Source organism: Eschrichtius robustus, chromosome X, assembly GCF_028021215.1.
Source record: "Eschrichtius robustus isolate mEscRob2 chromosome X, mEscRob2.pri, whole genome shotgun sequence".
Taxonomy (NCBI): domain Eukaryota; kingdom Metazoa; phylum Chordata; class Mammalia; order Artiodactyla; family Eschrichtiidae; genus Eschrichtius; species Eschrichtius robustus.
Genome location: NC_090845.1, coordinates 96200828 through 96228545, shown reverse-complemented (window position 1 = coordinate 96228545; position 27718 = coordinate 96200828). Strand labels below are relative to the sequence as shown.

Here is a 27718-nt window from a genome sequence, read left to right as displayed (position 1 = left end):
GTATACCAATGGGAAACTACAAAACATTACTGAAGAAATTAAAGATGACACAAAGAAATGGAAAGACAGGGCTTCCCTGGTGGTGCAGTGGTTGAGACTCTGCCTGCCAATGCAGGGGACACGGGTTCGTGCCCTGGTCTGGGAAGATCCCACATGCCGCGGAGCAACTAAGCCCGTGAGCCACAATTACTGAGCCTGCGCGTCTGGAGCCTGTGCTCCGCAACGAGAGGCCGTGATAGTGGGAGGCCCGCGCACCGCGATGAAGAGTGGCCCCGACTTGCCGCAGCTAGAGAAAGCCCTCGCACAGAAACCAAGACCCAACACAGCCATAAATAAAAATAAATAAATAAATAAAATTTAAAAAAAAAAAAAAAAGAAATGGAAAGACATCTGTGTTCATGGGTTGAAAGACTTAATATTGTTAAGATGTCCATACAACTGAAAGCGATCTACAGATTCAATGCAATTCCTCAAAACCCAGTGGCAGTTTTTTGCAGAAATAGGTAAATTCATCCCAAAATTCACAAGGAATCTCAAGTGACCCCAAATAGCCAAAACAATTTTGAAAGAGAAGAACAAAGTTGGAAGATGCATACTTCCTAATTTCAGAACATGTTTCAAAGCTATGGTAATCGAAACAGTGATACTAGCATAAAGACAGACAATAAAACCAAAGGAGTCGAATTGAAATCAGGGTCTCAAAAAGATATTTGAACATCCATGTTCATAGCAGCATGATTTTCAGTAGCCAAAAGGTAGAAGTAAATAATCTGAATGTCCATCGATGGGTGACTGAATAAACAAAATGTAGTATACACATACAATGAAATATTATTCAGCCTTAAAAAGGAAGGGAATCCTGTCACATGCTACAACATGGATGAATCTTGAGAAAATTATGTTAGGTTAAATGTCAATCACAGGACAAATACTGTATCATTCCGTTTATATGAGATATCTAACAAAACTAGTCAAACTCATAGAAACAGAAAGTAGAATGGTGGTTACCAGGAGCTAGGGAAAAGGTAAATTGTTGTTTAATGGGTACGGAGTTTCAGATTTGCAAGATGAAAAAGTTCTAGAGATCTATTTTATGATAATGTGAATATACTTAACACTAGTGAACTGTTCACTTAAAATTAGTTAAGATGGGTTTCTTTTTGTTGTTGTTATGTGCTTTATACCACAGTAAAAAAAAAAAAAAATCCTAAAAAAAGAAGTATACCAATGCAGGTAGGGATGAGAGTGATTTTACCTATTCTTAACTAGATTTTTACTGGGAGAAAGGCTATAGCTAATACAGCATCCATGTTTTCTTTAAGTAACTACTTATATAATTTCTGGTTCTAAGAAAAGACAGAATAGATACATTTCTTTATTCTTCCCAATAAGTACAGCTAAAAACACTGGACATTATAATATATATAATAATAATAAGTAACATATTAATATAATGATATAATAATATTAATATAGCACCTGTATGTGTGTGCATATATATATGTATATATATATGAACTTTGAAAGGTAGAGAGAAGACAGTTTGGCTAGGGATCTCAAGACATAGGCAATGAGTTCCCTGTGTTTTGTTTCTAAGTAATATACCTCCTGGACCTGGTGATGGAGAAGCCAGCAACCCAGAAATGCCAAAGGATGCAGAGAAAAATGTCCTCCCAAAAGCTCTAGCCAAAGGAATAGGAAAGCGGCAGCCTACCAAGATAGAAAACTTTAAGACAATAACTGCCATACACTACCCAAGCACCAGAGAAAAACCTGTGGCCTCATCCCACACCCATCAGCAAAGACCAAGTGGAGAGCCTAGACTTCTACCTTCATCTGGCTGTAAAGAGTCACACATACCCTTCCCCCACTCCTTGAGGTGATTTCAAAAAAGGCTTAAGTGGGGATCTGGGACATTCATCCCTTCCAGGCAGTAATGAAGCCCCTAGAACATGATGGCAGAGGAGGCCCCGAGCAATAGCAAGATGTCCTTCTCTCTCTAAGCCAGGGTGGTGTCAGCAGAGGTCTAGTGGGGAGCCTGAAATTTCACCCTTGCCCAGTAATAATGAGGGACCCCTACTCCTACCTCAGTATCAATGGATTGTGAGTGGGAAACCCTGACTCCCACCCCTCCCTGACAGTAATGAAGCCATGCCCCCATTCTTGCACCTGAGCAGTCTCAGAGCTGACTCACTAAAAAGAAAACATTGATTTAAGATCCAGGGTCTCATAATACCCCAAACGCCCAGGATACAATAGAAAATCACTCATCATACAAAGAACCAGGAACATCTTAAGTTGAGTAAGAAAAGACAATCAACAGAAACCAACATTGAGATAACACACATACTGGAATTATCCAAGAAAGATTTTAAAGCAGCCATTATAAAAATGCTTCAACAAGAGGGAAGGAGAGGACTGGAATGTGCACCAGCATTCTGGCTCTTAGGAGGGCTGCCCAAGGGACTGGTATCTGTCTCACCAGAATTCGGGTGCTGATAGAGAGCTGGCTCACTTTGGATGCCTGGTGGTCACTGAGAACAAAAGAGAGTGGAGCAGCTTGCTCCTGTAGAACCAGAGAACATGCATTGGCACAGAGAGGCACCAGTAGGAGCAAGGATTTACAATCTCCTGAAAGAGAAACTGGCAAGCTGCTCTAATTGAGAAATTGTATGCATAGGACCAGAGAAGTCACATCCCCCTAAAAAAAGGTTTCAGAAACCCCAGAATCTCTAGCCATGCTGACTGGTGAAGGTCTTTCACTGTACCAAGCCAGTCCATGAAAAATGGGAGAAATGGCTATGTTCTCAAATACGTGGACCCCAACACAAAGTTACATGACACACAAAGTAACAGGCAAACATGACCAAAAAAAAAAAAGAAAAAGAACAAAATAAATCTCCAGAAACTGATACTAAAGAAACAGAGATATATAAAGTATCTGACAAAGAATTCAAAATAGCCATCATGGATGATCTACAAGCTCAATAAAATGGTGTATGTACAAAATGAGAATATCAACAAAGGGACAGAAAATATTTTTAAGAGCACCAAACAGAAAATTATAGCTGAAGAATATAATAACTAAAAAATTCACTGGAAGGGTTCAACAGCAGACTAGAGTAAGCAGAATAACCAGTAACTCAAAGACAGGTCATTTAAAATTATCCAGTCAGTGGAACAAAAAGAAAAAAGAATGAAAAAGAGTGAAGAAAGTCTAAAAGACTTATGGGATACTATCAAATTGACTGATAAATGCATTTTGGGAGTCCCAGAAGGAGAAGATAAAGGGATAGGCAATTTATTTGAAGAAATAATGGCTGAAAACTTTCCAAATCTGAGGAAGAAAATGGACATGTACATTCAGAAACCCAATGGACTCCAATGAGAACCCAAAGAAACTGAAATTAAGACATGTTATAATAAAACTGTCAAAATTGAAAGACAAAGGGAATTTTGAAAGCAGCAAGAGAAAAGCAACTCCTCACAACAAGGGAACTACTATAAGACTATCAGTGTATTTCTCAGCAGAAACCTTGCAGGCCAGAAGGGAGTGGGATAATACCTTCAAAATACTGAAAGAAAAAAAATGCCAGCCAAGAACACTATATCCAAGAAAATTATTCTTCAAAAATGAAGGAGAAATAGACATTCCCAGATAAGCAAAAGCTGAGGCAGTTCATTACTACTAGATCTGTCCTACGAAAAATTCCGAAGAGAATCTTTCTAACTGAAACGAAGAGAAACATGAAAGCATACAAAAGTATAAAGCTAATAAAAGTAAATATATAGGCAAATACAGAACACTGAGTACTGTAACAGTGGTGTGTAAATCATTTTAATTCTGGTATGCGGTTAAAAGACAAAAGTATAAAAATGACTATAATTAAATATGCTAATAGATACACAATATAAAAAGATATAATTTGTGACACTGATAACATAAGGTGTGGTGGGGGAAAAGTAAAAATGTAGAATATTTGTATGTAATTGAAGTTGTTGTTATCAGTTTAAATAAAGGATTATAACTGTAATATGTTTTACATGAGCCCCATGGTAACTGCAAAGAAAATACCTATAGAATATACACAAAAGAAAATGAGAAAGGAATCAAAGCATGTCACTAAAAAAATGAATGAAAGAAGGGAAGGGAGCAAGGGAGTTAAAGAGGAACAAAAAAGGTACAAGACAGACAGAAAATAATACAGTGGCAATGGTAGGTTCTTCCCTATCAATAATTACTTTAAATGAAAACGAATTAAATTCCCCAATCAGAAGACGTAGTGTGGCTGATGGACAAAGAAACAAAATCCAACTATATGCTGTCCACAAGAGACTCACTTTATTTATTTATTTTTTGGTATTCTTTTTTTTAAACTCTTTTTAAATTAATTTTTATTGGAGTAGAGCTACTTTACAATGTTGTATTAGTTTCTGCTATACAGCAAAGTGAATCAGCTATACGTATACATATATCCCCTCTTTTTTGGATTTCCTTCCCATTTAGGTCACCACAGAGCACTGAGGAGAGTTCCCTGTGCTACACAGTAGGTTCTCATTAGTTATCTATTTTATACATAGTAGTGTACATATGTCAATCCCAATCTCCCAATTCATCCCACCCCGCCTTTCCACCTTGATATCCATACATTTGTTCTCTAAGTCTGTGTCACTATTTCTGCTTTGCAAATAAGTCCATCTGTATCATTTTTCTAGATTCCACATATAAGAGATATTATAAATTTTTTTTCTCTTTCTGGCTTACTTCACTGTATGACAGACTCTAGGTCTATCCACATCTCTGCAAATGGCACAATTTCATTCCTTTTTATGGATGAGTAATATTGCATTGTATATATATACCACATCTTCTTTATGCATTCCTCTGTTGATGGACATTTAGGTTAGGTTGCTTCCATGTCCTGGCTGTTGTAAACAGTGCTGCAATGAACATTGGGGTGCATGTGTCTTTTTGAATTATGGTTCAGGTATATGCCCAGGAGTGGGATTGCTGGATCATATGATGGTTTTATTTTTAGTTTATTTAAGGAATCGCCATACTATTCTCCATAGTGGCTGTATCAATTTACATTCCAAAAACAGTGTGAGAAGGTTCCCTTTTCTCCACACCCTCTCCAGCATTTATTGTTTGTAGATTTTTTTGATGATGGCCATTCTGACTGGTGTGAGGTGATACCTCACTGTAGTTTTGATTTGCATTTCTCTAATAATTAGTGACGCTGAGCATCTTTTCATGTGTCTATTGACCATTAGTAAGTCTTCTTTGGAGAAATGTCTATTTAGGCCTTCTGCCCATTTTTTGATTGGTTTTTTTATTTTTTTGATATTGAGCTGCATGAGCTGTTTGTATATTCTGGAGATTAATCCCTTGTTAGTTGCTTCATTTGCAAATATTTTCTCCCATTCTGAGGGTTGTCTTTTTATCTCGTTTATGGTTTCCTTTGCTATGCAAAAGCTTTTAAGTTTAATGAGGCCCCATTCGTTGATTTTTGTTTTTATTTTCATTACTCTAGGAGGTGGGTCAAAAAAGATCTTGCTGTGATTTATGTCACAGAGTGTTTTGCCTGTGTTTTCCTCTAAGAGTTTTATAGTGTCCAGCCTTACATTTAGGTCTTTAATCCATTTTGAGTTTATTTTTGTGTATGGTGTTAGGGAGTGTTCTAATTTCATTCTTTTGCATGTAGCTGTCCAGTTTTCCCAGCACCACTTATTGAAGAGACTGTCCTTTCTCTATTTTATATTCTTGCCTCCTTTGTCATAGATTAGGTGACCATAGATGCGTGGGTTTATCTCTGGGCTTTCTATCCTGTTCCACTGATATATATTTCTGTTTGTGTGCCAGTACAATACTGTCTTGATTACTGTAGCTTTGTAGCATAGTCTGAAGTCAGGGAAAGTGATTCCTCCAGCTCTGCTTTTCTTTCTCAAGGTTGCTTTGGCTATTCAGGGTCTTTTGTGTTTCCGTGCAAATTGTAAAATTTTTTGGTCTAATTCTGTGAAAAGTGCCATTGGTAATTTGATAGGGATTGCACTGAATCTGTAGATTGCTTTGGGTAGTACAGCCATTTTCACAATATTGATTCTTCCAATCCAAGAACATGGTATATCTCTCCATCTGTTTGTGTCATCTTTGATTTCTTTCATCAGTATCACTGATGAACATACATACAAAAATCCTTAACAAAATACTAGCAAACAGAATCCAACAACACATAAAAAGGATCATACACCATGATCAAGTGGGGTTTAACCCAGGGAGGCAAGGATTCTTCAATATATGCAAACCAATCAATGTGATACACCATATTAACAAATTGAAGAATAAAAACCATATGATTATTTCAATAGATGCAGAAAAAGCTTCTGACAAAATTCAACACCCATTTATGATTAAAAAAAACTCTCCAGAAAGTGGGCATAGAGGGAACCTACCTCAACATGATAAAGGCCATATACAACAAACCCACAGCAAACATCATTCTCAATGGTGAAAAACTGAAAGCATTTCCTCTAGAATCTGGAAAAATACAAGGATGTCCACTCTCGCCACTATTATTCAACATAGTTTTGGAAGTCCTAGCCACGGCAATCAGAGAAGAAAAAGAAATAAAAGGAATCCAAAGTAGAAAAGAAGAAGCAAATCTGTCACTGTTTGCAGATGACATGATACTATATATAGACAATCCTAAAGATGCCACCAGAAAACTACTAGAGCTAATCAATGAAATTGGTAAAGTTGCAGAATACAAAATTAATACACAGAAATCTCTTGCATTTCTATACACTAACAGTGAAATATCAGAAAGAGAAATTAAGGAAACAATCCCATTTACCATTGCAACAAAAAGAATAAAATACCTAGGAATAAACCTGCCTAAGGAGGCAAAAGACCTGTACTCAGAAAACTACAGGAGACTCACTTTAGATTTAAGGGCACACATAAGCTGAATTTGAAAGGATGGAAAAAGACATTCCATGCAAAATGTAACCAAAAGAGCATAGGCGTGGTATACTTATATCACATAAAATCGATTTTAAGTTTAAAAAAACTGCCAAGAAATACAAAGAAAGACATTATATAATGATAAAAAGTCAATTCACCAGTAAGTTATAACAACTACAAATATAAAGCATGCAACAGAGGACACAAACATATGAAGCAAACACCGACAAAACTGAAGGGAGATATAGACAGCAACAAAATAGTAGTAGGGGATTTCAACATGTCACCCTCAATAATGGACAGAACACTCAGACATGAGATCAGTAAGAAAACAAAAGACTTGAGCAACACTATATGAGCCTAACAGACATATATAGAACATTCCACCCAATAACAGCAAAATACACATTCTTCTCAAGTGCACACAGAACATTTCCTAGGACAGATCACATGTTAGGTAACAAAATAATTCTTAACAAATTTTAAAAGGTTGGGATCATACCAACTATATTTTCCAACCACAATGGAAAGGAACTGGAAAATAATGGCAGGAGGAAAACTGGAAAAATCACAAATATGTGGAAATTTAAAAACACACTCTTGAACAACCAGTGAGTCACAGAAGAAATCAAAAGGGAAATTGGAAAATACCTTGAGACAAATGAAAATGAAAGCACATCATACTAAAACTTATGGAATGCAGCAATAGCAGTACTAAGAGGGAAGTTTATAGTGAAAATTGACTACATTAAAAGAGAAGAAATTTTTCAAATGAACAATCTAATATTACATCTCAATAAACTAGAAAAAAAACATATTAAGTCCAAAGTTAGGGGAAGGAAGTAATTAAGAGCAGAAATAAACAAAATAGAAAATAGAAAGAAATTGATGATACTAAGTGTTGGGTTTTTTTAAAGATCATCAAAATTTACAGACCTTTAACTACAGTAGTTTAAAAAAAATACTCAGATAAATAAAATCAAAAATGAAAGAGGAAAAAATTTTTAAATGAAAGAGGAGATATTATGATGAATGCCATAGAAATTAAAAGGATTATATGTGACTACTATGAACAGTTATACATCAACAAATTGCATAACCTAGAAGAAATGGATAATTTCCTAGAAATATATAGCTAATCAAGACAATCATGAAGAAACAGAAAATCTGAACAGAACTATAAGTAGCAAGGAGATTGACTCAGTAATCAAAAACATTCCAACAAATAAAAAGCCCAGGACCAGATGGATTCACTGGTGAATTCTATAAAACATTTAAAGAAAAATTAACTTCTTTTAAAGAATTAACTTTAAATTCATGTCTAAGTTAATTCTTAATTTAAAGAATTAACTTCATTCCTTTTTAAAAAGTTTCAGAAGCCAATCTTTCTCAAACTCTTCCAAAAAACTGAGAAAGAGGGAGCCCTTCCCAGTTCACTTTGTGAGGCCAGCACTATCCTGATGCAAAAACCAGAAGAAAGACACTACAAGAAAAGAAAACAATAGGCCAATATCCCTGATGAATACAGATACAAAAATTTTCAACAAAATGCTAGCAAACCAAATTCAACAGCACATTAAAAAAATTATACACCATAACCAAGTAGAATTTATCTCCAGGATGCAAGGATAACTCAACATATGCAAATCAATCAATGTGATACACCACATTAACAGAATGAAGGGAGAAAAAAAAATCACATGATCATCTCAATAGATGCAGAAAAAGCATTTGACAAAATTCAACACTTTTTCAGGTTAAAAAGTTGAGTATTCTAAACTCAACAAACTAGGAATAAAAGGAAATTACCTCTACATGATAAAAGCCATATATAAAAAGTCCACAGTTAACATCATACCCCGTCATGAAAAATTGAAAGATTTCCTCGTTCAGGAACAAGACAAAGATGCCCACTCTCACCACTTCTATTCAACATAGTACTGGAAGTTCTAGCCAGAGCCATTAGGCAATAAAAGGAAACAAAAGGCACTCAAATTAGAAAGGAGGAAGTAAAATTAGTTCTGTTTATATATGACATGACCTTATATGTAGAAAACTCTAAAGACGCCACAAAAATTGTTAGAACTAATAAATTAATTCAGCATATGCTCTAACTATTAAGTCTTTACAGGATACAAAATCAATATACAAAAATCAGTTATATTTCTATACGCTAACAATGAACCATCTGAAAAGGAAATTTAGAAACCAATTTCATTTAAAACAGCATCGAAAAGAATAAAATACTTAGGAATAAACTTAACCAAAGAGGCGAAACTCTTGTACACTGAAAATGACAAAACATTGCTGGAAGGAATTTAAAGGTACAAATACATGGAAAGATATCCCATGTTAATTGATTGTAAGACAATATTGTTCAAATGTCCACACTATCCAAATCAATCTACATATTCAATATGATCCCTATCAAAATCCCAATGGCATTTTTTATAGAAATAGAAAAAAATCCTAAAACTCATGTAGAACCACAAAGAACCCCAAATAGCCAAAACAATCTTGAGAAAGAAGAACAAAGCTAGATACCTCATACTTCCTAATTTCAAAACATATTACAAAGTTACAGTAATCAAAACAAAATGGCACTGGCATAAAGACAGACATATGGACCAATGGAACAGAGCACAGTGCCCAGAAATAAACCCACACATATATGGTCAAATGATCTTTAACAAGGGTGCCAAGAGTACACAATGGGAAAAGGATAGTCACTTCAACAAATGGTGTGGGGCAAACTGAATATTCACATGCAAAAGAATGAAACTAGACCCTTATCTTACACCACACACAAAAATCAACTCAAAATTAAAGGCTTCAACAGAAGACCTAAAACTATAAAACACCTAGAAGAAAACCTAGGGAAAAAACTTCAAGATATTGGTCTTGGCAATGACTTCTTGGATATGACGCTAAAAGCACAGGCTACCGAAACAAAAACAGACAGGTGGGACTACATCAAACTAAAAATCTTCTGAAAAAAAAAATCTTCTGCATAGCAAGGGAAACAATCAACAGAATGAAAAGGCAACCTACAGTATAGGAGGTTATATATATATGTAAACCATACCTCTGATAAGGGGTTTATATCCAAAATATATAAGGAGCTCCTACAACTCAATAGCAAATAATAATAATAGCAACTTTATTTTAAAATGGGCAAAGGACTTGAATAGACATCTCTCCAAAGAAGACATCCAAATGGCCAACAGATATATGAAAAAAGTGCTCACAATCACTAATCATCGGGGAAATGCAAATTAAAACCACAATTAGACATCATCTCACTCCTGCTAGGATGGCTATTTAAAAAAAAATAACAAGTGTTGGCAAAGATGTAGAGAAACGGAACCTTTCTACACTGTTGGTAGGAATGTAAAATGATGCCACTGTTATGGAAAAATAGTATAGACGCTCCTCAAAAAATTAAAAATAGAACTACTATATAATCCAGCAATACCATTTCTGGGTATTTATCCAAAAGAATTGAAAACAGGCTTTGGAAGAGATATTTGCACTCCCATGTTCATTGCAGCATTATTCACAAAAGCCAAGAGGAAGAAATAACCTAAATGTCCATCAATGAATGAATAAAGAAAATGTGGTATATATATGGTATATAAATACAATAGAATATTAGTCTGCCATATAAAAAGGAAATTCTGCAATACGCTACAACACAGATGGAACTTGAGGACCTTGTGCTAAGTGAAATAAGCCACCACAGAAGATCAAATACTGCATCGTTCCACTTAAATGAGGTATCTAAAGTAGTCAAACTCATAGAAACTGAAAGAATGGTGGTTGCCAGGGACTAGGGGGAGGGAGAAATGGGGAGTTGCTATTCAATGGTTATAGAGTTTCAGTCATGCAAGATGAAAACAACATTGTGGGGAGGACTTCCCTGGTGGCACAGTGGCTAAGAATCCGCCTGCCAATGCAGGGGACAAGGGCTCGAGCCCTGGTCTGGGAAGATCCCACATGCCACGGAGTAACTAAGCCCATGCGCCACAACTGCTGAGCCTGCGCTCTAGAGCCTGCAAGCTACAATTACTGAGCCCATGCTCCACAACTACTAAAGCCACATACCTAGAGCCTGTGCTCTGCAACAAAGAGAAGCCACCGCAATGAGAAGCCCACTCACCACAATGAAGAGTAGCCCTGCTCATCGCAACTAGAGAAAGCCCACGTGCAGCAATGAAGACCCAACGCAGGCAAAAATAAATAAATAAATAAAAATAAATTTTTCAAAAATAAATTAAAAATAAAATAAATTTAAAAAAAAATTGTGCCTATAGTTAACAATATTGTGTAATGTACACTTAAAATTTTAAGAGGGTAGGGCTTCCCTGGTGGCACAGTGGTTGAGAATCTGCCTGCCAATGCAGGGGACACGGGTTTGAGCCCTGGTCTGGGAAGATCCCACATGCCGTGGAGCAACTGGGCCCGTGAGCCACAACTACTGAGCCTGTGCATCTGGAGCTTGTGCTCTGCAACAAGAGAGGCCGCGACAGTGAGAGGCCCGCACACCGCGATGAAGAGTGGCCCCGGCTCGCCGCAACTAGAGAAAGCCCTCGCACAGAAACAAAGACCCAACACAGCCAAAAATTAATTAATTAATTAATTAAAAAAAAAGAAAAGTCGGTAAACATTTATATTAAAAAAAATTTTTTAAGTGGGTAGATTTCATATTATGTGTTTTTTACCACGATAAAAAAATATGTGATATGCAGCTAAACCACTGCTGAGTGGGAAATTTATAGCACTAAATGCTTACCTCAGAAAAGAGGAAAAGTCTCAAATTTTAAAATATAATTTCCCACCTTAAAAAAAAAAACTAGAAAAATAAGAGTAAAATAAACCCAAAGCAAGGAGAAGGAAGGAAATAATCAATTTAAGAGCAAAAATCAATGAGATTGAAAACTGAAAATTAATAGAGAAAAATCAATGACGTAAAGAGCTGATTCTTTGAAAAGATCAATAAAATAGACAAACCTCTAGCGAGAATGACAAATAAAAAAAGAGAGAAAACACAAATTATTAATATCAGAACGAGACAGGGGATATCACTAGAGACTCTGCAAACACCAAAAGGATAAAGGAAATACTACAAACAAATTTTACAATTTTGAAAACTGGACCAATTCCTTGAAAAACACAAACAAACACCCAATACAAAATAGATAATTTTAGTAGTCCTATAGCTATTAAGGAAATTGAATCTGTACTTTTAAAACTCCAGGGCTTCCCTGGTGGTGCAGTGGTTAAGAATCTGCCTGCCAATGAAGGGGACACAGGTTCAAGCCCTGGTCCAGGAAGATCCCACATGCCATGGAGCAACTGGGCCCGTGCACCACAACTACTGGGCCTGCACTCTAGAGCCTGCGAGCCACAACTACTGAAGCCGGCGTGCCTGGAGCCCGTGCTCCCCAGCAAGAGAGGCCACCACAATGAGAAGCCCGTGCACCACAATGAGGAGTGGCCCCCGCTCACCGCAACTAAAGAAAGCCTGCACAGCAAGGAAGACCCAACACAGCCAAAAATAAATAAATAAATAAATATAAATAAAATTCCCTTAAAAAAAAAAAAAAACTCCAAAAAAAGTCTCCAGGCCCAGTTGGTTACACTAGAGAATTCTACCAACCACTTAAAGGAAAATTAATACACAATTAATTTTGTGTAGAGACTGTTACACAATCTCTTCCAGAAAATACAAGAGGAGGAAACACTTCCCAATTCTTATTATAAGGCTAATATTTCATTGATATGAAAATCAAAGACAGTACCAAAAAATTAAATAACAAGCCAATATCATTCATGAATAGAGACACAAAAATCCTTAACAAAATATTAGCAAATAGAATTCAGCAATATGTAAACAAATTTATACACTATGACCAAGTGGATTTATTTCAGGGATGCAAGGTGGGGTCAATATTTGAAAATCGATCAGTGTAATAAATAAAAGCACATGGTCATATTAGTGGATACTGAAAAAGCTGTTTGACAAAATTCAACATTTATTGACGACAAAAAGCCTCAGAAAACTAGGAATTAGGGGGGAATTGCCTCAATTTTAAAAAGAATATCTAGCCCAAAAAAACTACAGTTAACATAACACTTAATGCTGAAAGATTGACTACTTTCCCCCTAGGATTGGAAACAAAGCAAAGGTTCAGCTCTCACCACAGCTATTACACATAGTACTGGAATTCTGAGCCAGAACAATAAGGGAAGACAGAGAAATAAGAGGCATAAAAAGTGGAAAGAAAGAAATACCACTGTCCCTATTTGCAGATGACAAGATGGTCTACAAAGAAAATCCAAAGAAACCAACAACAGAAAAAACCTCCTAGAACTTGATCAGTAAATTCAGCAACATTGCCGGGTACAAATTATAGAAAAATCAATTGTATTACTATGTACTTGCAATGAACACATGGAAACCAAAATTTAAAATACAATACCATTAACAGTCACACAAAAAATGAAATAATTATAATTTTAACAAAACATATACAGGACTTGTATGTTGAAAACTATACAATGCTGAAAACGACACAATGCTAGCAAAAGAAATAAAAGAAGATGTGAATAAATGGAGAGATATGCCCTGTTCATGAATTGAAAGACTCACCATAGTAAAGATTTCAGTTCTCCCCAAATTGATATACAGCTCTTATACAATTCCTATCAACATCCTAGCTACCTTTTTTTAGATATAGGAAAGCTTATTCTGAAAAGTATAGGGAAAGACAAACAAACAATACTGAAAAATAATAAAGGAAGAAGTATCACTCTACCCAATTTTAAAATTTATTATAGAGCTATGGTAATCAAGACTGTGTGAGATGGCAAAGGGACACACAGATCAATGAATCAGAACAGAGAACCCCAAAATAGGCCTATACAAGTACAGCATACTCATTTTCTACTATAGTACAAAAGCAATTCAATAGAGCTGAAGCAACTGAACATCCATAGTTTAAAAAAATTAACCTCAACCTAAACCTCACACTAAATACAAAAATTAACTCAAAATGGATCATGGACTTGAAGGTAAAATATAACTAAAAAAACTTTAGAAGAAAATCTAGGAGAAAATCTTTGAGACCCAGGGCTTAGTGAAGAGTCCTTAGACATAGCAACAAAAGCACAATCCATAAAAGAAAAAAATTGATGAACTGGACATCATCAAATTTAAAAGCTTTTGCTCTATGAAAAAATCCTATTAATAAGATGAAAGGACAAGCCATAGACTGGTAGAAAAATATTTGCAAACTACATATGTGACAAAGAACTTATATCTAGAATATATAAAGAACTCTCAAAATTCAACAGGTAAAAAACAAAAAAAACCCAAACAATGCAATTATAAAATGGGCAAAGGATTTGCAATAACATAGATGGAATTTGAGGTATTATGCTAAGTGAAATAAGTCAGATGGAAAAAGACAAATACTGTATGATTTCACTTATATGTGAAATGTATAAACAAACAAAATAAATGAACAAATGAAACCAAATATAAACAAACACATAGATACAGAGAACAGAGTAGTGGTTACAAGAAGGGAAGGGGCGGAGGGAGGGCAAAATGGGCAAAGGGGGTCAACTGCATGGTGATAGATAGAAACTAGATTTTTGGTGGTGAGCACACTGTAGTGTACACAGAAATAAAATATTGTACACATGAAACATATAATGTTATTAACCACTGTTACCTCATAATTTTTTTTTTTATTTTAAAGAAAATAGGCAAAGGACATGAAGAGACATTTCACTGAAGGAGATATAGGGATGGAAAATAAACACATGAAAAAATACTGACCATCATTAGCCATTAGAGAAATGCAAATAAAACCACAATAAGATATCACTATGCACCTATCAGAATGGCTAAAATAAGAAACAATTACAACGACAATGCTGGTAAGGATGCAGAGAAACTGGATCTCTCATACATTGCTGGTGGGAGTGTAAAATGCTATATAGCCACTCTGGAGAAGTTTCTTTAAAAACTAAACATACACTTACCATATGACCCAGCAATTACTCTCCTGGGCATGTATCTCAGACAAATGAGAGTTATGTCTACACTAAATCCTATACTCAAATGTTTATAACAGTTTTATTTGCAACAGACCCAAACTGCAAATAACCAAAATGTCTCTCATTAGGTAAATGGTTAAACAAACTGTGGTATACCCATAGCATGAAACACTCCTCAGCAATAAAAAAGAACAGACTATTGATACACGTATCAACCTGGATGGATCTCGAGGTCATTAAACAAAGTGGAAAAAATTGGAAAAAATCACATTCTCCATTATTTCATTTATATAAAATTCTCAAAATGACAAAATTATAGAGGAGGAAAACAAATTAGTATTTGGCAGGGGTTGTGGATAGCTGTGACTATGAAGGGGTAGCTTTCTAGTGAAGGAATATTTCTGTATCTTGATTGCAGTTACGGTTGCACAAATCTACGCAAGTGAGAAAATAGCATAGAACCGTACACACACATCCTACCAATGTCAATTTCCTGTTTCTTACCTTGTATTATAATTACATAAAATGTAATGATTGGGGTAAACTGGATGAAGAGTATATGGTACTGTTTTTGCAACTTCTTGTGAGTCCCTTATTCTTTATAGTAAAAAGTTTAAAAGTAAACCACTTATAAAGCAAATAACTCAGAAAACAAGACTGTGTGGAAGCTAAAACCCAGGGAGCAAGTAAATAAAATGTTTTATTATAATAGCCTATAACAATATGCCAGCTTTATGAAGAGAGAGATTTAAATGGGGAAGATTTGCATAGGTCAGTGACACACAATACCAAGGACATTTTTATCTGTAGGATTAAAACATGTGCTTAAAAAAATATTAGAGCCACAGATTAAAATGTCTCATCTTAAACCAGGCAACTGGTTATTGTGAATTGCTTGCAATTGACCACATAAACAACTTACATCTGCAAACAGTGAAAAAAATCAATCGCAAAGGGTCTTCAAGGCCAGTTGTTCAAACTTTATCTAGCAAGTGGTGGGAATGGAGAAGTTTCATTCTGGATAAGCCAGAACCTATTCCTGTGACTGTCATACAGTTAACTGTCATATACCTCTGTAGGGCTTCCTCAAGTTGGTTTCACTATAGAATATATTGGTTTCCAGCTGTGCTATGGAAAGAACATTTACATTAAATAAAATGTTTAGTGATAATTAGAAAGGAGCAAGTAGGGGGAAACTGCCTCTCTCTGCACTGTCCACAATGATTACCACTAGCCACATGAAGCTATTTAAATTAAAAATAATTAAAATTAAATTTAAAATTTAGTCCCTAGACACATTTCAAGTGCTCAGTGTGACTAGTGGCTACCCTACCAGAACAGCATAGATACAGAACTTTTCCATCATCACAAAAAGTTCTACCAGACAGTGTGGCTCTAGAGCATGAAAATCATGTCATTTCCCAAGAAATGGTAGTGTTACAGCCCAAAGAGCTCTGACAGGAATTAGTATTGCATTACCTGAGGTTTGCATTTACACATAATTTCATCTTCAGCAATATTTAGCAGTATATTGCAGTGGTTAAGCGCTAGGGCTTTGGGGTAGAATAGCACTGGATTTTAATTTTAGCTCCAACTTTGGCCAAATTGTGTGACCTCAGGCATGCTACTTCTCTTCTCTGCGCCTGTATTCTCCTTTTTTAAAAGGTGGGGACTGGAGGATAATGGTACCTCCCTCATAGGGTTGTTGTGAAGGATTAAATGAGATAAGCCCAATACCTGACACATGTGATCAGTAAACGTTAGTTATTCTAAAGGCCAGAAGGTGAACTTGGCTTGTTCTAGGACCTAGACTCTATATGACCAGTAGTAAAGGGAATATGCAATTGTATGCACAGCAACGGAGTCAGTCCCTAACAGGGCCCCCCTTTGACTCTTCTTGATAAACAGTAACTACATTGTTCCTCCATACTTGAGGACAGTGACAAAACGGAAGACACCTTTGAAAGCTTTCAAAAAGTCAAAGAATACCTTATCCTTGGCCTTAAGGGACTCAGAATTGAAAGTTAACCACCCTGTCATATCAAATAAAATAAAAGCACAACACACCGTCTATAAAGGAAGATTACCCAAACAAGTCACTCAGTAGGAGAGGCACTTGGAGTTGTTTTTCCAGCTGTTTCTGACAATCAAATCCAATTTCTTGATGTATTATTACGGTGAAATGTTACTATACCCAATTCTTTGTGAATATCACACAGCAGCCCTGCTGTACCACTGTAATCAACTGGATAAATATTTATTGAACACCTGCTAAATACAGGACACTTTTACACACCAGCCATCGGCAAACTACATCTGGCAGGCCAAATTAGATCCACTATGTGTTTTTCTTATGGTAAGGAAGGTAGGAATGATTTTTACATTTTTTAACTGTTGGAAGAACTGCCTTCAACCACTATTACCAAACACCGAATGGCCCTGGAAATTAGCTTTTGCTCCAGACTTGATAATGTTTCTTAATTAATTCAACTTAAAATTACAAGGCAAAACAGCACTTATATGTGAAACTTACACTGTAGGAAAGTCATTTCAACAGCTAACATTGTTTGAATCATAAGTAATGTCAACATGCTTTATATGCATCCCATGCTGTCACAGGTCAAAACAACAAAATCACAGTGAGATACCACTTTGCACTCACTAGAATGGCTATAATAAAAAAAGACATTAACAAGTGTTGGTAAAGATGTGGAGAAATTCTAACACTCATACATTGCTGGTGGGAAGGGAAATAGTGCAGTCACTTTGGTAAAGTCTGGCAGTTCCTCACAAAGTTAAACATAGAGCTACCATATGCCCAGCAATTCCACTCCTAGATATGTGCTAAGAGAAATGAAAACACATGTCTGCACAGAAACGTGTACATGAATGTTTATAATGGCATTATTCATAATAACCAAAAGGCAGAAACCAATGAACTCATGAACAGATAAGTGAAATATGGTATAGCCATACAATGGAATATTACTCAGCCATTAAAATGAATGAAGTACTGATATAAACTAAAATTTGGATAAATTTCAAAAACCTTATGCTAAGTGAAAGAAGCCAGACACAAAAGATTACATACTGTATGATTCTATTTATATGAAATCCCCCAAAATGAAAATCCATAGAGACAAAAAATAAATTAGTGGTTGCCTAGGCCTGGGAGTGGAAATGGGGAGAGAGTGAAAACAGGCATGAGGTTTCTTTCTGGGGTAATGGAAATGTTTCAAATAAGAGTGTGGTGATGGTAACACAATTCTAAAATACTAATAACATTAAATTGTACAATTATTAAAAGTGTACAACACCAAAAGCATGATCCATAAAAGAAAAAAAATACAATAAATTAGATCTTGTCAAAATTTTAAACTTTTGCACTTCAGAAGACATCATTAAGAAAATGAAAAAACGAGCAACAGAGTGGGAGAAAATATCCACATATCATATCTACAGGGACTTGTATCCAGAATATATAAATAATTCTTACAACTCAATAATAAAAAGACAATAAAGACAATAACAATTTAAAAATGGAAAAGATGTATGAATGGCTAGTAAGTAAATGAAAAGGTGCTCATCATCATTAGTCACTAAGGACGTACAAATTATAACCACAATAAGATATAATTTCACATCCATTCAGAATGGCTATATCAAAAAGACAATAACAAATGTTGGCAAGGAAGTGGAGAAACAGAAACCCTCATACATTACTAGTGGCAATGCAAAACAGTGCTGCCGCTTTGGAAAATAGTTTTATAGTTTCTTGTAAAGTTAAAGATTAAATTTGCCATATCATGCAGTCATTCCACCCTTAGGTTCCTACCAAAGAGAAATGAAAACACCTGTCCACACAAAGAGTCGCACGCTAATGTCCTTAGCAGCATTATTCATAATAGCCAAAAACTGGAAACAACCTACATGTCTAGTGAGTAGACAGTCAAAATGGGTTATAGCCACATAATGGGATACTATTTGGCAATAAAAATTAATGAAGTACATGTTACAATATGGATGAACCTCAAAAAATATTATGCTAAGTGAAGGAAGCCAGGCACAAAAGACCACTTCTTATTTGATTTAATTTAGATGAAATGCCCAGAATAGGTAAATTTATAGAGACAAAGTAGATCAGTGGTGACCTGGGGCTGAGAGTGGGAACGAGGATTAACTGCAAATAAATGAGCATGAGGGATCTTTGGGGGGAAATGAAAATGTTCTGAAACTGATTATGATTATGGTTGCACCATTCAGTAAAGTTACTAAAAATATTTAACTATACTTAAAATGGGTGAATTTTATGATGTGAAAAATATATCCCAATAAAGCTGTTAAAAATAGGAAAGGAACAGTAGGGGAAACTGGGTGAGGGGTACACAGGAATTCTGCATTACCTTTGCAACTTTTCCATAAATCTAAAGCTATTCTGAAATTTAAAATGTATTTAAATAAAAAATAACAAGAATATGTTTGTGGATTCATACCTATCTGTGTGAAAAGACATTTACAAAGATGAAATGGGTAAAATCTCATTACAGATCAGTACTAACAGATGAACATTTGAAATGATTTTGATGATAGGGAACACTGACTATTAGCCCCAAATAAACAAAATGTTAACCCCCCCCCAAAAGAATTCCATTATTCTCATTAGTAGTCTCATATTACAAAAAAAAGTGCTCAATTATTATTACTATACCTTGAATTTAATCAATAAATATTTGTTGAAATTTGTTTTCTCTCTTGTCATATAAGTACCTACAAATTATCCTCGATTTTGCCTTTTGGCCCCCAAAGCCTAAAATATTTACTATGTGGCTCTTTACAGAAAGGTTGCCAAGCCCTGTTCTACACCATAACAGGGTAAATATAAACACAGTCAGTCTCTTTCTTGAGTGTATTCTTATCGTTACCTGGTTTTGGTACGATGCCAGTCTGGATATGCCCTATAAAGGATAAGCCTTGCATCTCTTCTGCTATGGCACTATTTAGGAATCCCATAAATAGAAACACTATTAGCTTAATAGTTCTAGCAAGACTTCGATATCACCGTTATTATCGTGATATTAAAGAGCCAACACCATACCACAGTGTCAAGATGACCCTCATCAAGTTGTGATGTCACCACGCCACGGACTTCCCGAGATCTCTTAGACATCAAGTGGGTCCTATGGCATCACACTCTGCCTTTGGCATCACCCTGGCACATCACCTTACTACGGTGTCATATGCTGTCACTGTTGTGGCAGAATTCTGCCCTAGTGCCACTCCGCCGAAACGTCAGAATAATTAACCCCTAGTTCTTTCCATTCCTTTGGCGGCGGTAGCAGCGAGGGGGAGGATGGCCACAGGCACTGGTTCGAGCGCAGGAGGTAGTACTCAGCTGCTACCGTTTTCCCTTCCGCTTACCACTGCAGGTCAGGGCCCCCGTGGGACAGGACTTTCTGGCTCCCATAACTCTCTTGCCATGACCCCGCACCCACTTCGCGTCACCGACTCAATGCCCCAACAGCGACCACCCACCCCGGTTCTACACGAAGCCGCTCCCCGTACCTGACTCCATTCTCCAGCTGTCATCCTGGGCCAATTCCACCGGCCACTTGACTACGGAGGCCGCAAGGGACCCCGGGACTCGTAGTTCCGCGCTGCTAACGGCAGAGACTGAGACAGCGGCAAAGGCGCCTCCCCGCCCGGAACTGTGCTCAAACTGCAACTCCCAGAGGCGCCCTGCGATGGGAAAAGAAGCAAAGGAACGAGCGAGGTTGGTGACTGGGGGAGCTCTAACGCCTCTTTTGATTGGCAGTCGGAGCTGGCGACGTGAGGCGGTCCCTGGTCAGGCTTCACCGAGATCCTGGGAAAGCGAAATGGAGGGGTGTGTGTCTAACCTAATGGTCTGCAACCTGGCCTACAGCGGGAAGCTGGAGGAGTTGAAGGAGACGATCCTGGCCGATAAATCCCTGGCCACTAGGACTGACCAGGTAAAGCAACGCTTGGGGCCTCTCCGCTGGCGGCGGCGGCGGCGGCGGCGGCAGCGGCGGAGACCAACGTGGCTGCCCGGCCCAGCCCAACCCATGGGGAGGCCGGTTCCGAGAGGGCCAGATCCCCGCCCCCGCCGCCCCATCCTTACCCCAGGGTCACCTCAGGACTCGGGACTGGGCGGCCGGAGCTAGCCCCACAAACCGCCAATGTTGTTTTTTGGCCCAGTACTTAGTCGCTGTATCTTGGATATTTCTAGAACGTTTGCGCGTTTCTCAGAAATGCCCAGTCTTTGAGACATCCGTGAGAAGGAAAGTTTTTGGTTTTTGGAAATGGGTTTGTTTGCTTTTATTAGTGATTTTATTCTATGGAACACGTGTAACTGAACGCCTCAGCTGGGAGCTGAGGATACAGTCGAATGGAAGGAGCAGACGTTAATAAAATAATCCCAAATCATATGTCCGATTATAAATTGTGGTAAATACTCGGGAGAGAAGTTGACGTGGGGCTTTCAGGACATATCATGGAAGGACCTGATTTAATCTCGCTTAGAAAAGCCGAATGTTGTCGTAACTGAAGAGGCTTTGCAAAGGAGGGAAGGTTGGCTGTATCTTGAAGGATGAGTGGGATTTCCCTGGGGGATGAAGGGGTATTCTAGGCAAAGGCAGAACAAAAGTGAGTGGACCTTGGGAAGTGTTTCTTTCTGCCCTCCTGCTCAAAAGACCCTCATGCTTTCACCCTGAGTTTCTAGAAGGATTCACGGTGCCCCCAGTAAGCCAACATACATTTATAGATTGCCTCCTATTTGACAGGCACCATGCTAAGCACTAGCAAGACAGTGTCACATAATTACAAATCTCCATTTTGTGTGTTTGGGAAGAGAATTAGAAGTTCGGAGACTTTTTTTCTGGAACTTTCCTTTATTGCTCAACCTGAAAATGCCTTTGTCTAGTTTACCTTCATTTTGGTCTGGTGATATTTAATACTTTAGATTTAATTTAACAATATTAAATTAAGATTTAATAATACTTCTAACCATTCTTCATCAAGTCAATGGCATAAAAAAGGGAGCAACTATTCAAGATCAAAAGACTTAAGAAACATAACAAACATTTGCAACTTATGGAGCTTGTATGGATCCTGATTGAAACAAGCCAACTGCAAAAAGACATTTGGGGGACAGTTGGGGAAACCTGGGTATTTGATGTTATAAAGGAGTTAGTGTTCATTTTAATCAGTGTAATAGCTATGTAGTGAAGTATTTTTTAGATACTCAAATATTTAGGTATGAAAGGTCATAATATTTAAGATTTGTTTTTAAAAATCTCATCAAGGAGGAAAACAGATGAGGCAAATATGGCAAAATAGTTATAAGATGTAGGTGATAGGCATATGGATTATATTATGTTCCCTGTATTTTTATATGAGTTTGAAATTTTTGTAATAAAGTTTAAAATACCATTTTGTTTTACATAGGGCTAAGAAATATAGCAGTCACTGCAAAAAAAAAAAGAGAGAGAGAGAGAGATTCCTTTTGAGAAACATGACTAACTCCTAGCTTATTATTTTTTTAAAGTAATGTTGCTTTCTAATTCTGTGTGTGGTATGTTTTTTAAATGGTTATAGTCTCAACTAGTTTCATGAACATTTCTTTCCCACAAGATACATTTGTTCTTTCTAGAGCATCTAGAAAATTCAGAGCTGACGGGTTTGTGTCCCAACTTCACGATTTACTAGCTGTGCGACCTTGACAAGTTGCTTACCCTGAGGAGTCTGTAAAATGGGGATAATATCCACTGTATAGGATCATGGGGACTACAGGAGGTGATGCACGTAAAACTCTTAGCACAGTGCCTGACATAAAAGTACGTAAATAATGGAAATAGCCAAAGCTGTATTTCTGCCAAAGCACTGAAATCAGTTTTTTGCTCTATTGCTTTCATGGCTCTAGTCTGCCCAGAATTACCTACGTTCATCAATGTATTCTCCTCATGTTACTAAAACCTTGGTCTCTCTTATGTAAGTAATATGGTTTAAGGTTACCTACCTGAGGATCCAGTGCTCTCCATTTCTTGTTCCCAAACCGTAGGTTTGCTGGCTCCAATATTAATTTTTTTTTTCTGCTTTCTTGCCTTAGTTCTTCTATTTCTCTTCAAGAATGTTGGTCTTATTGCTTCTCTGCTTCCCGTGTAGGACAGCAGAACTGCCTTGCATTGGGCATGCTCAGCCGGACATACAGAAATTGTTGAATTCTTGCTGCAACTTGGAGTGCCAGTGAATGATAAAGATGATGTGAGTACTAGGCAGAGTTGATAAATTCCCAGTTATCTTTAGACTCCAGACTGGTGTTTACGAAAGCCTGAGTATTAAGCTCACAAACAAATTTTAACCTTTATGACTAGGAAGTTACAGCATGGCCTCAGTGACCAAATACAGGACTGGTGGTTGCATTATTTCAGAATGTTCATTTTGCCACTCATAGCCTGTAGTTTAAGGTAAACATGCAGATCAAGTCTTATTATGATGACCCCTAAGAGACTACAAATCCTTCTTATTATGTTGGAAATTGTTTTTGGTGAATATTGCCTGAATAATGAAGGCCTAGATATCTTTTTTTGTTATATAAAGATTTGGTGTAATGATATTGGTTATATTAGGATAAGACTTGTGAAGAATAAGGATGGAAATGTTTTTGTAGGCAGATTCCTTTTCGAGGATGCTCAATGAAATAATATTGATAATGGCAAAAAAGTAAAAACAGTTTAATGGAGGAACAGTTGAATACAGCATATATATCCACCTAATAAAATCATACGCAACCAGGGGATTCCCTGGTGATCCAGTGGTTGGGACTCCGTGCTTTTGCTGCCGAGGGCACAGGTTCAATCCCTGGTCAGGGAACTAAGATCCCACAAGCCGCCTGGCGTGGCCAAAAATAATAATAATAATAATAATGATAATAATATGCAACCGATAAAGTTATGATTCCAAAGAATGACATAGAAAAATTCTCACAAAGTAATGATAAGTGGGCATTGTGGAAAACGCCCCTCACGGAACTTGATATCCTATTGGGGTATCCTTGATCCCAATCTTAAAACACATTAGGATTAGACTTATGTATTATTTCCATGTTGTGGGATTATGGGTGCTTTTCTTTTCTTTTATATATCTGGTTTCCAAATATCCTGCAGTGCTTAATGAGGGAAAGAGAAAGAATATTATTTTTTTAAACCATTTACACACAGCTCTGTAAACCCTGCCTAAATGTTAGCATTGATCCCTGTGCCTTTTCTCCCTGGTTTTTGTTCTGCCCACCTCTTTTACAGGCAGGTTGGTCTCCTCTTCATATTGCTGCTTCTGCTGGCCGGGATGAGATTGTAAAAGCTCTTCTGGGAAAAGGTGCTCAAGTGAATGCTGTCAATCAAAATGGCTGTACTCCCCTACATTATGCAGCTTCCAAAAACAGGCATGAGGTAGGATTCCATTCCTAAGCTACTTCTTTTGAGTTCTAAACCTGTACGCAAACACAAATAGATCTCTGCATTGTTTTCTTCTCCATCTTCCCAGATTGCTGTCATGTTACTGGAAGGCGGGGCTAATCCAGACGCTAAGGACCATTATGAGGCTACAGCAATGCACCGGGCAGCAGCCAAGGGTAACTTGAAGATGATTCACATTCTTCTGTACTACAAAGCTTCCACAAACATCCAAGACACTGAGGGTAACACTCCTCTGTAAGTGACAAGTAGCAGTCATTTGTATTCTACCTGACATCAGCCCTCTTGCACTAATTCTTACACATCATTTCTTTTTTTAGTCTGCTTATAAATGTAATACATGTTTATGGCGAAAAAAAATGGAAAGTACACAGAAGTATAAAGATAAAAATTCAAAATGCCTATCATTTTGCCACCCAGAAATAACCACTGATAACATTTTAACGTATTTCCTCCCTGTCTTTTATATGCAAATGTGCATACTTTACGCTTTTTTTTTTTGTAAAATTGGGACGATACTGTGTATGTAGTTTTATATCTTGTTCTTTTCACCTCATAGTATATTGTGAGCATTTTCCAATGTTAATAAATATTTCTAAAACGTTTTTGAATGGCTGTCCACAACTCCATTTTATGGATATGGCATAATTTAATAATTCCTCTATTACTGTATATTTAAGCTTTTTTGAGTTTTCCACTATTATAAATAATGCTACATTGACCAACTTTATACAAAAATCATTGGCCATACTGCTGATTATTATCTTAGTTAGTATAGAAGTTAGAAGTAGAATTGCTGGGTCAACAGATACACATAGTTTAAGACAATTGCTGAATATTCCCAGATTGCTTCCAGAGGAGTTGTATCATTGTACCCTCCCAATAGCAGTGTGAGAGTGCCTATTACCCCCCCACCAACACCAAAAATATCCTTTTCTTATAGGAAAAATGGTATTTCAGAGTTGTAATTTACATTTTTTATTATCAATGAAGCTAAACATTTTTTAATGCCTATGACTAATTATATTCCTTCTCTAAATTATAACTTTTTGTGTCCCTTTCTCTATTTCCTTTTGGAGAATTAATTTATTGTTACTGATTTTTTTATGTACCCTTGACTTGACATAGTACAAATATTAACCTTCTGCCATGTTAGTTGAAAATATTTTTCCCAGTTTGTCTTTTCATTTTGTTTATGATTTTTTTTGAAATAACCGAAGATTTCAACTCTATACAGTCAAACCTATTAATCTTCCCTCATAGCTAGAAAGTGCTTCCTCACCCTGAAATTAGTTAACTATTCACCTGTATTTTATTGTAGTTTTTTTTTAAAACATTGCATTGGTTTGGTTTGGTTATTATTTTTCATTTAACTCAAATCCATCTGGAATTGATTTATGCTTGACCTGAAGCCGTCCTCTACCTTGATATTTTTTCTACAGTACTTAGCCACTATTCTTCCTTATCGAATGGTGACTTTTTTGAACCAGAAATTCTGTGAGTCTTCTTTTTAGTCCAAAGTAGGATTCAATTTTTTTTAAAGTATTGTTTTCTTAACTCTTAGTTTTACAATTTTTTTCTGTAGTTCTGAGCGACTCTGTCTAGAAAAACATGCATATTCTAGCCCTTTTCTCCAAATAAGAAAGGCAAGGTGGCCTGGAGGAAATTTAGGAGTCAGGCAGTATCGGGTCCTGAGCAGAGCCTATGATTAAGGAATAGCTACATGCTGTTTACCCAATCCAAACTCAGCCACTTAAACAACTATATTAAATACTTGTATTAAGTAACTCAGAGAAGTTACTTAACATTCCTGAGTCTAATTTCCTTATCTGTAATATGAGGATAATAATTCCTTCCTCACTAGATTGTTGTGAAGGTTAAATAAAATAACATGTTAGTGTCTAATACCCTACCTGGTAAACCGTTAAGTGCCTGACAAGGTTTCCCCCTCACTTACTGCTCTGCCATGTCATCATAGGCAAAGACTAACCTCTGTCACAATTTCAACTGTAAAATGGTGATAATAATACCTTGCTAACTTACAAGGTGTCTGTAACAATCAGATGATATAAAATGTTTTAAACTGCTTTTCCAAAATTTAAACCACACAAATTGCTGTTAGCAGGTTGTGTATGGAGGTTTTTCGAAGTTCTAGCCTGGAATTATCGCATGTGTTTGGTGTAAACCACTAATCTTCATAAAATAAGGACGTTATTCCTTAGGCTGGCATTTAGATCACTTCTGTTGTAGTAGGACCAGAATTGTGATTTATGATCTGGTATTATAAGACTATTCCAATGAATTTTAACTTATAAACAGTCTTCCCCATGAAAATCGATTTTCCTTTCCAGATTAAGTAACTTTCCAATATTACACTACCTAATAATATGCAGTTTAGACTACCTGTCAGGAAATCCTAACCATTACATAGAATTGCAAATGATTAATCCGTCTTTGTGGTCCTTGATTTCAGACACTTAGCCTGTGATGAGGAGAGAGTGGAAGAAGCAAAACTGCTGGTGTCCCAAGGAGCAAGTATTTACATTGAGAATAAAGAAGAAAAGACACCCCTGCAAGTGGCCAAAGGTGGTCTGGGTTTAATACTCAAGAGAATGGTGGAAAGTTAAGCAGCTTGGATTTATTCTTACTTTGTATGTTTTGTGGTTGTCCCCTAATGTCCTGGAAACTAATGTACTTGTGCACAAGACGTCATCTATGAATGATGAAGTTTTTTCATCTTCCAAGTCTTATAAACATGTTGACTATTGTTCCTGCTGAGGTATTTTTTCTTAGCTTACAACTTGCTTTCCAGGCATTGAATAACAATATTAATAATTGAGATTGTTCTACTGTTGTATATTATTCTGTATTGAATCTTGGTTAACTTTGAATAAGTGATTCTGTGGCTGTTGTGAGTCTTCAGCACCCTGCCATGCACCCTCTATCCCCCTCTGAGGCAGAACAACCCCAGTAGCACCAGGCCAACTGTTTTGCCAAATGTTTCTAGGTGGATTCTAGAATGTTCTTCCATACAGTTGAAACACATCGTAACTCGTTTTTCAAGCCCACTCAGAGGCCTATGCCAAATATTTCTGTTTTTTCCAACAGTATGGTTTAATTTGTTTTTGTTATAGAAGGAATACTTATATATTGTGAGGACGAAATTTTCAGTTCAGAGGGCATGCTATCCAAGTTTGGCATT

The 27718-nt window shown here is 36.7% G+C and overlaps 2 protein-coding genes across 4 annotated transcripts in view; one reads left to right on the top strand and one right to left on the bottom strand.

The window, feature by feature from the left end:
• ATG4A (autophagy related 4A cysteine peptidase) overlaps positions 1-20677 on the bottom strand; it is a 69552-nt gene extending 48875 nt beyond the window's left edge. For both annotated transcript variants that reach the window (XM_068532453.1, XM_068532452.1), the window contains exon 1: positions 20594-20677. In XM_068532453.1, coding sequence (XP_068388554.1) covers positions 20594-20603 — 10 coding nt within the window. In that variant the 5' untranslated portion in view covers positions 20604-20677. The remainder of the gene's footprint in view (positions 1-20593) is intronic.
• A 155-nt stretch (positions 20678-20832) lies between these two features.
• Positions 20833-27355, top strand: PSMD10 (proteasome 26S subunit, non-ATPase 10). 2 transcript variants are annotated; one of them, XM_068532455.1, is made up of 5 exons: positions 20833-21018; positions 23210-23308; positions 24346-24492; positions 24587-24674; positions 26990-27355. In XM_068532455.1, exons 1-5 carry the CDS (start codon positions 20905-20907, stop codon positions 26995-26997), a joined length of 456 nt encoding a protein of 151 aa, XP_068388556.1. In that variant the 5' UTR covers positions 20833-20904; the 3' UTR covers positions 26998-27355. The 2 variants fall into 2 exon arrangements, with proteins under 2 accessions (XP_068388556.1, XP_068388555.1); XM_068532454.1 differs by having other exon boundaries at positions 20836-21018; positions 24587-24753.
• Positions 27356-27718: the final 363 nt, after the last annotated feature.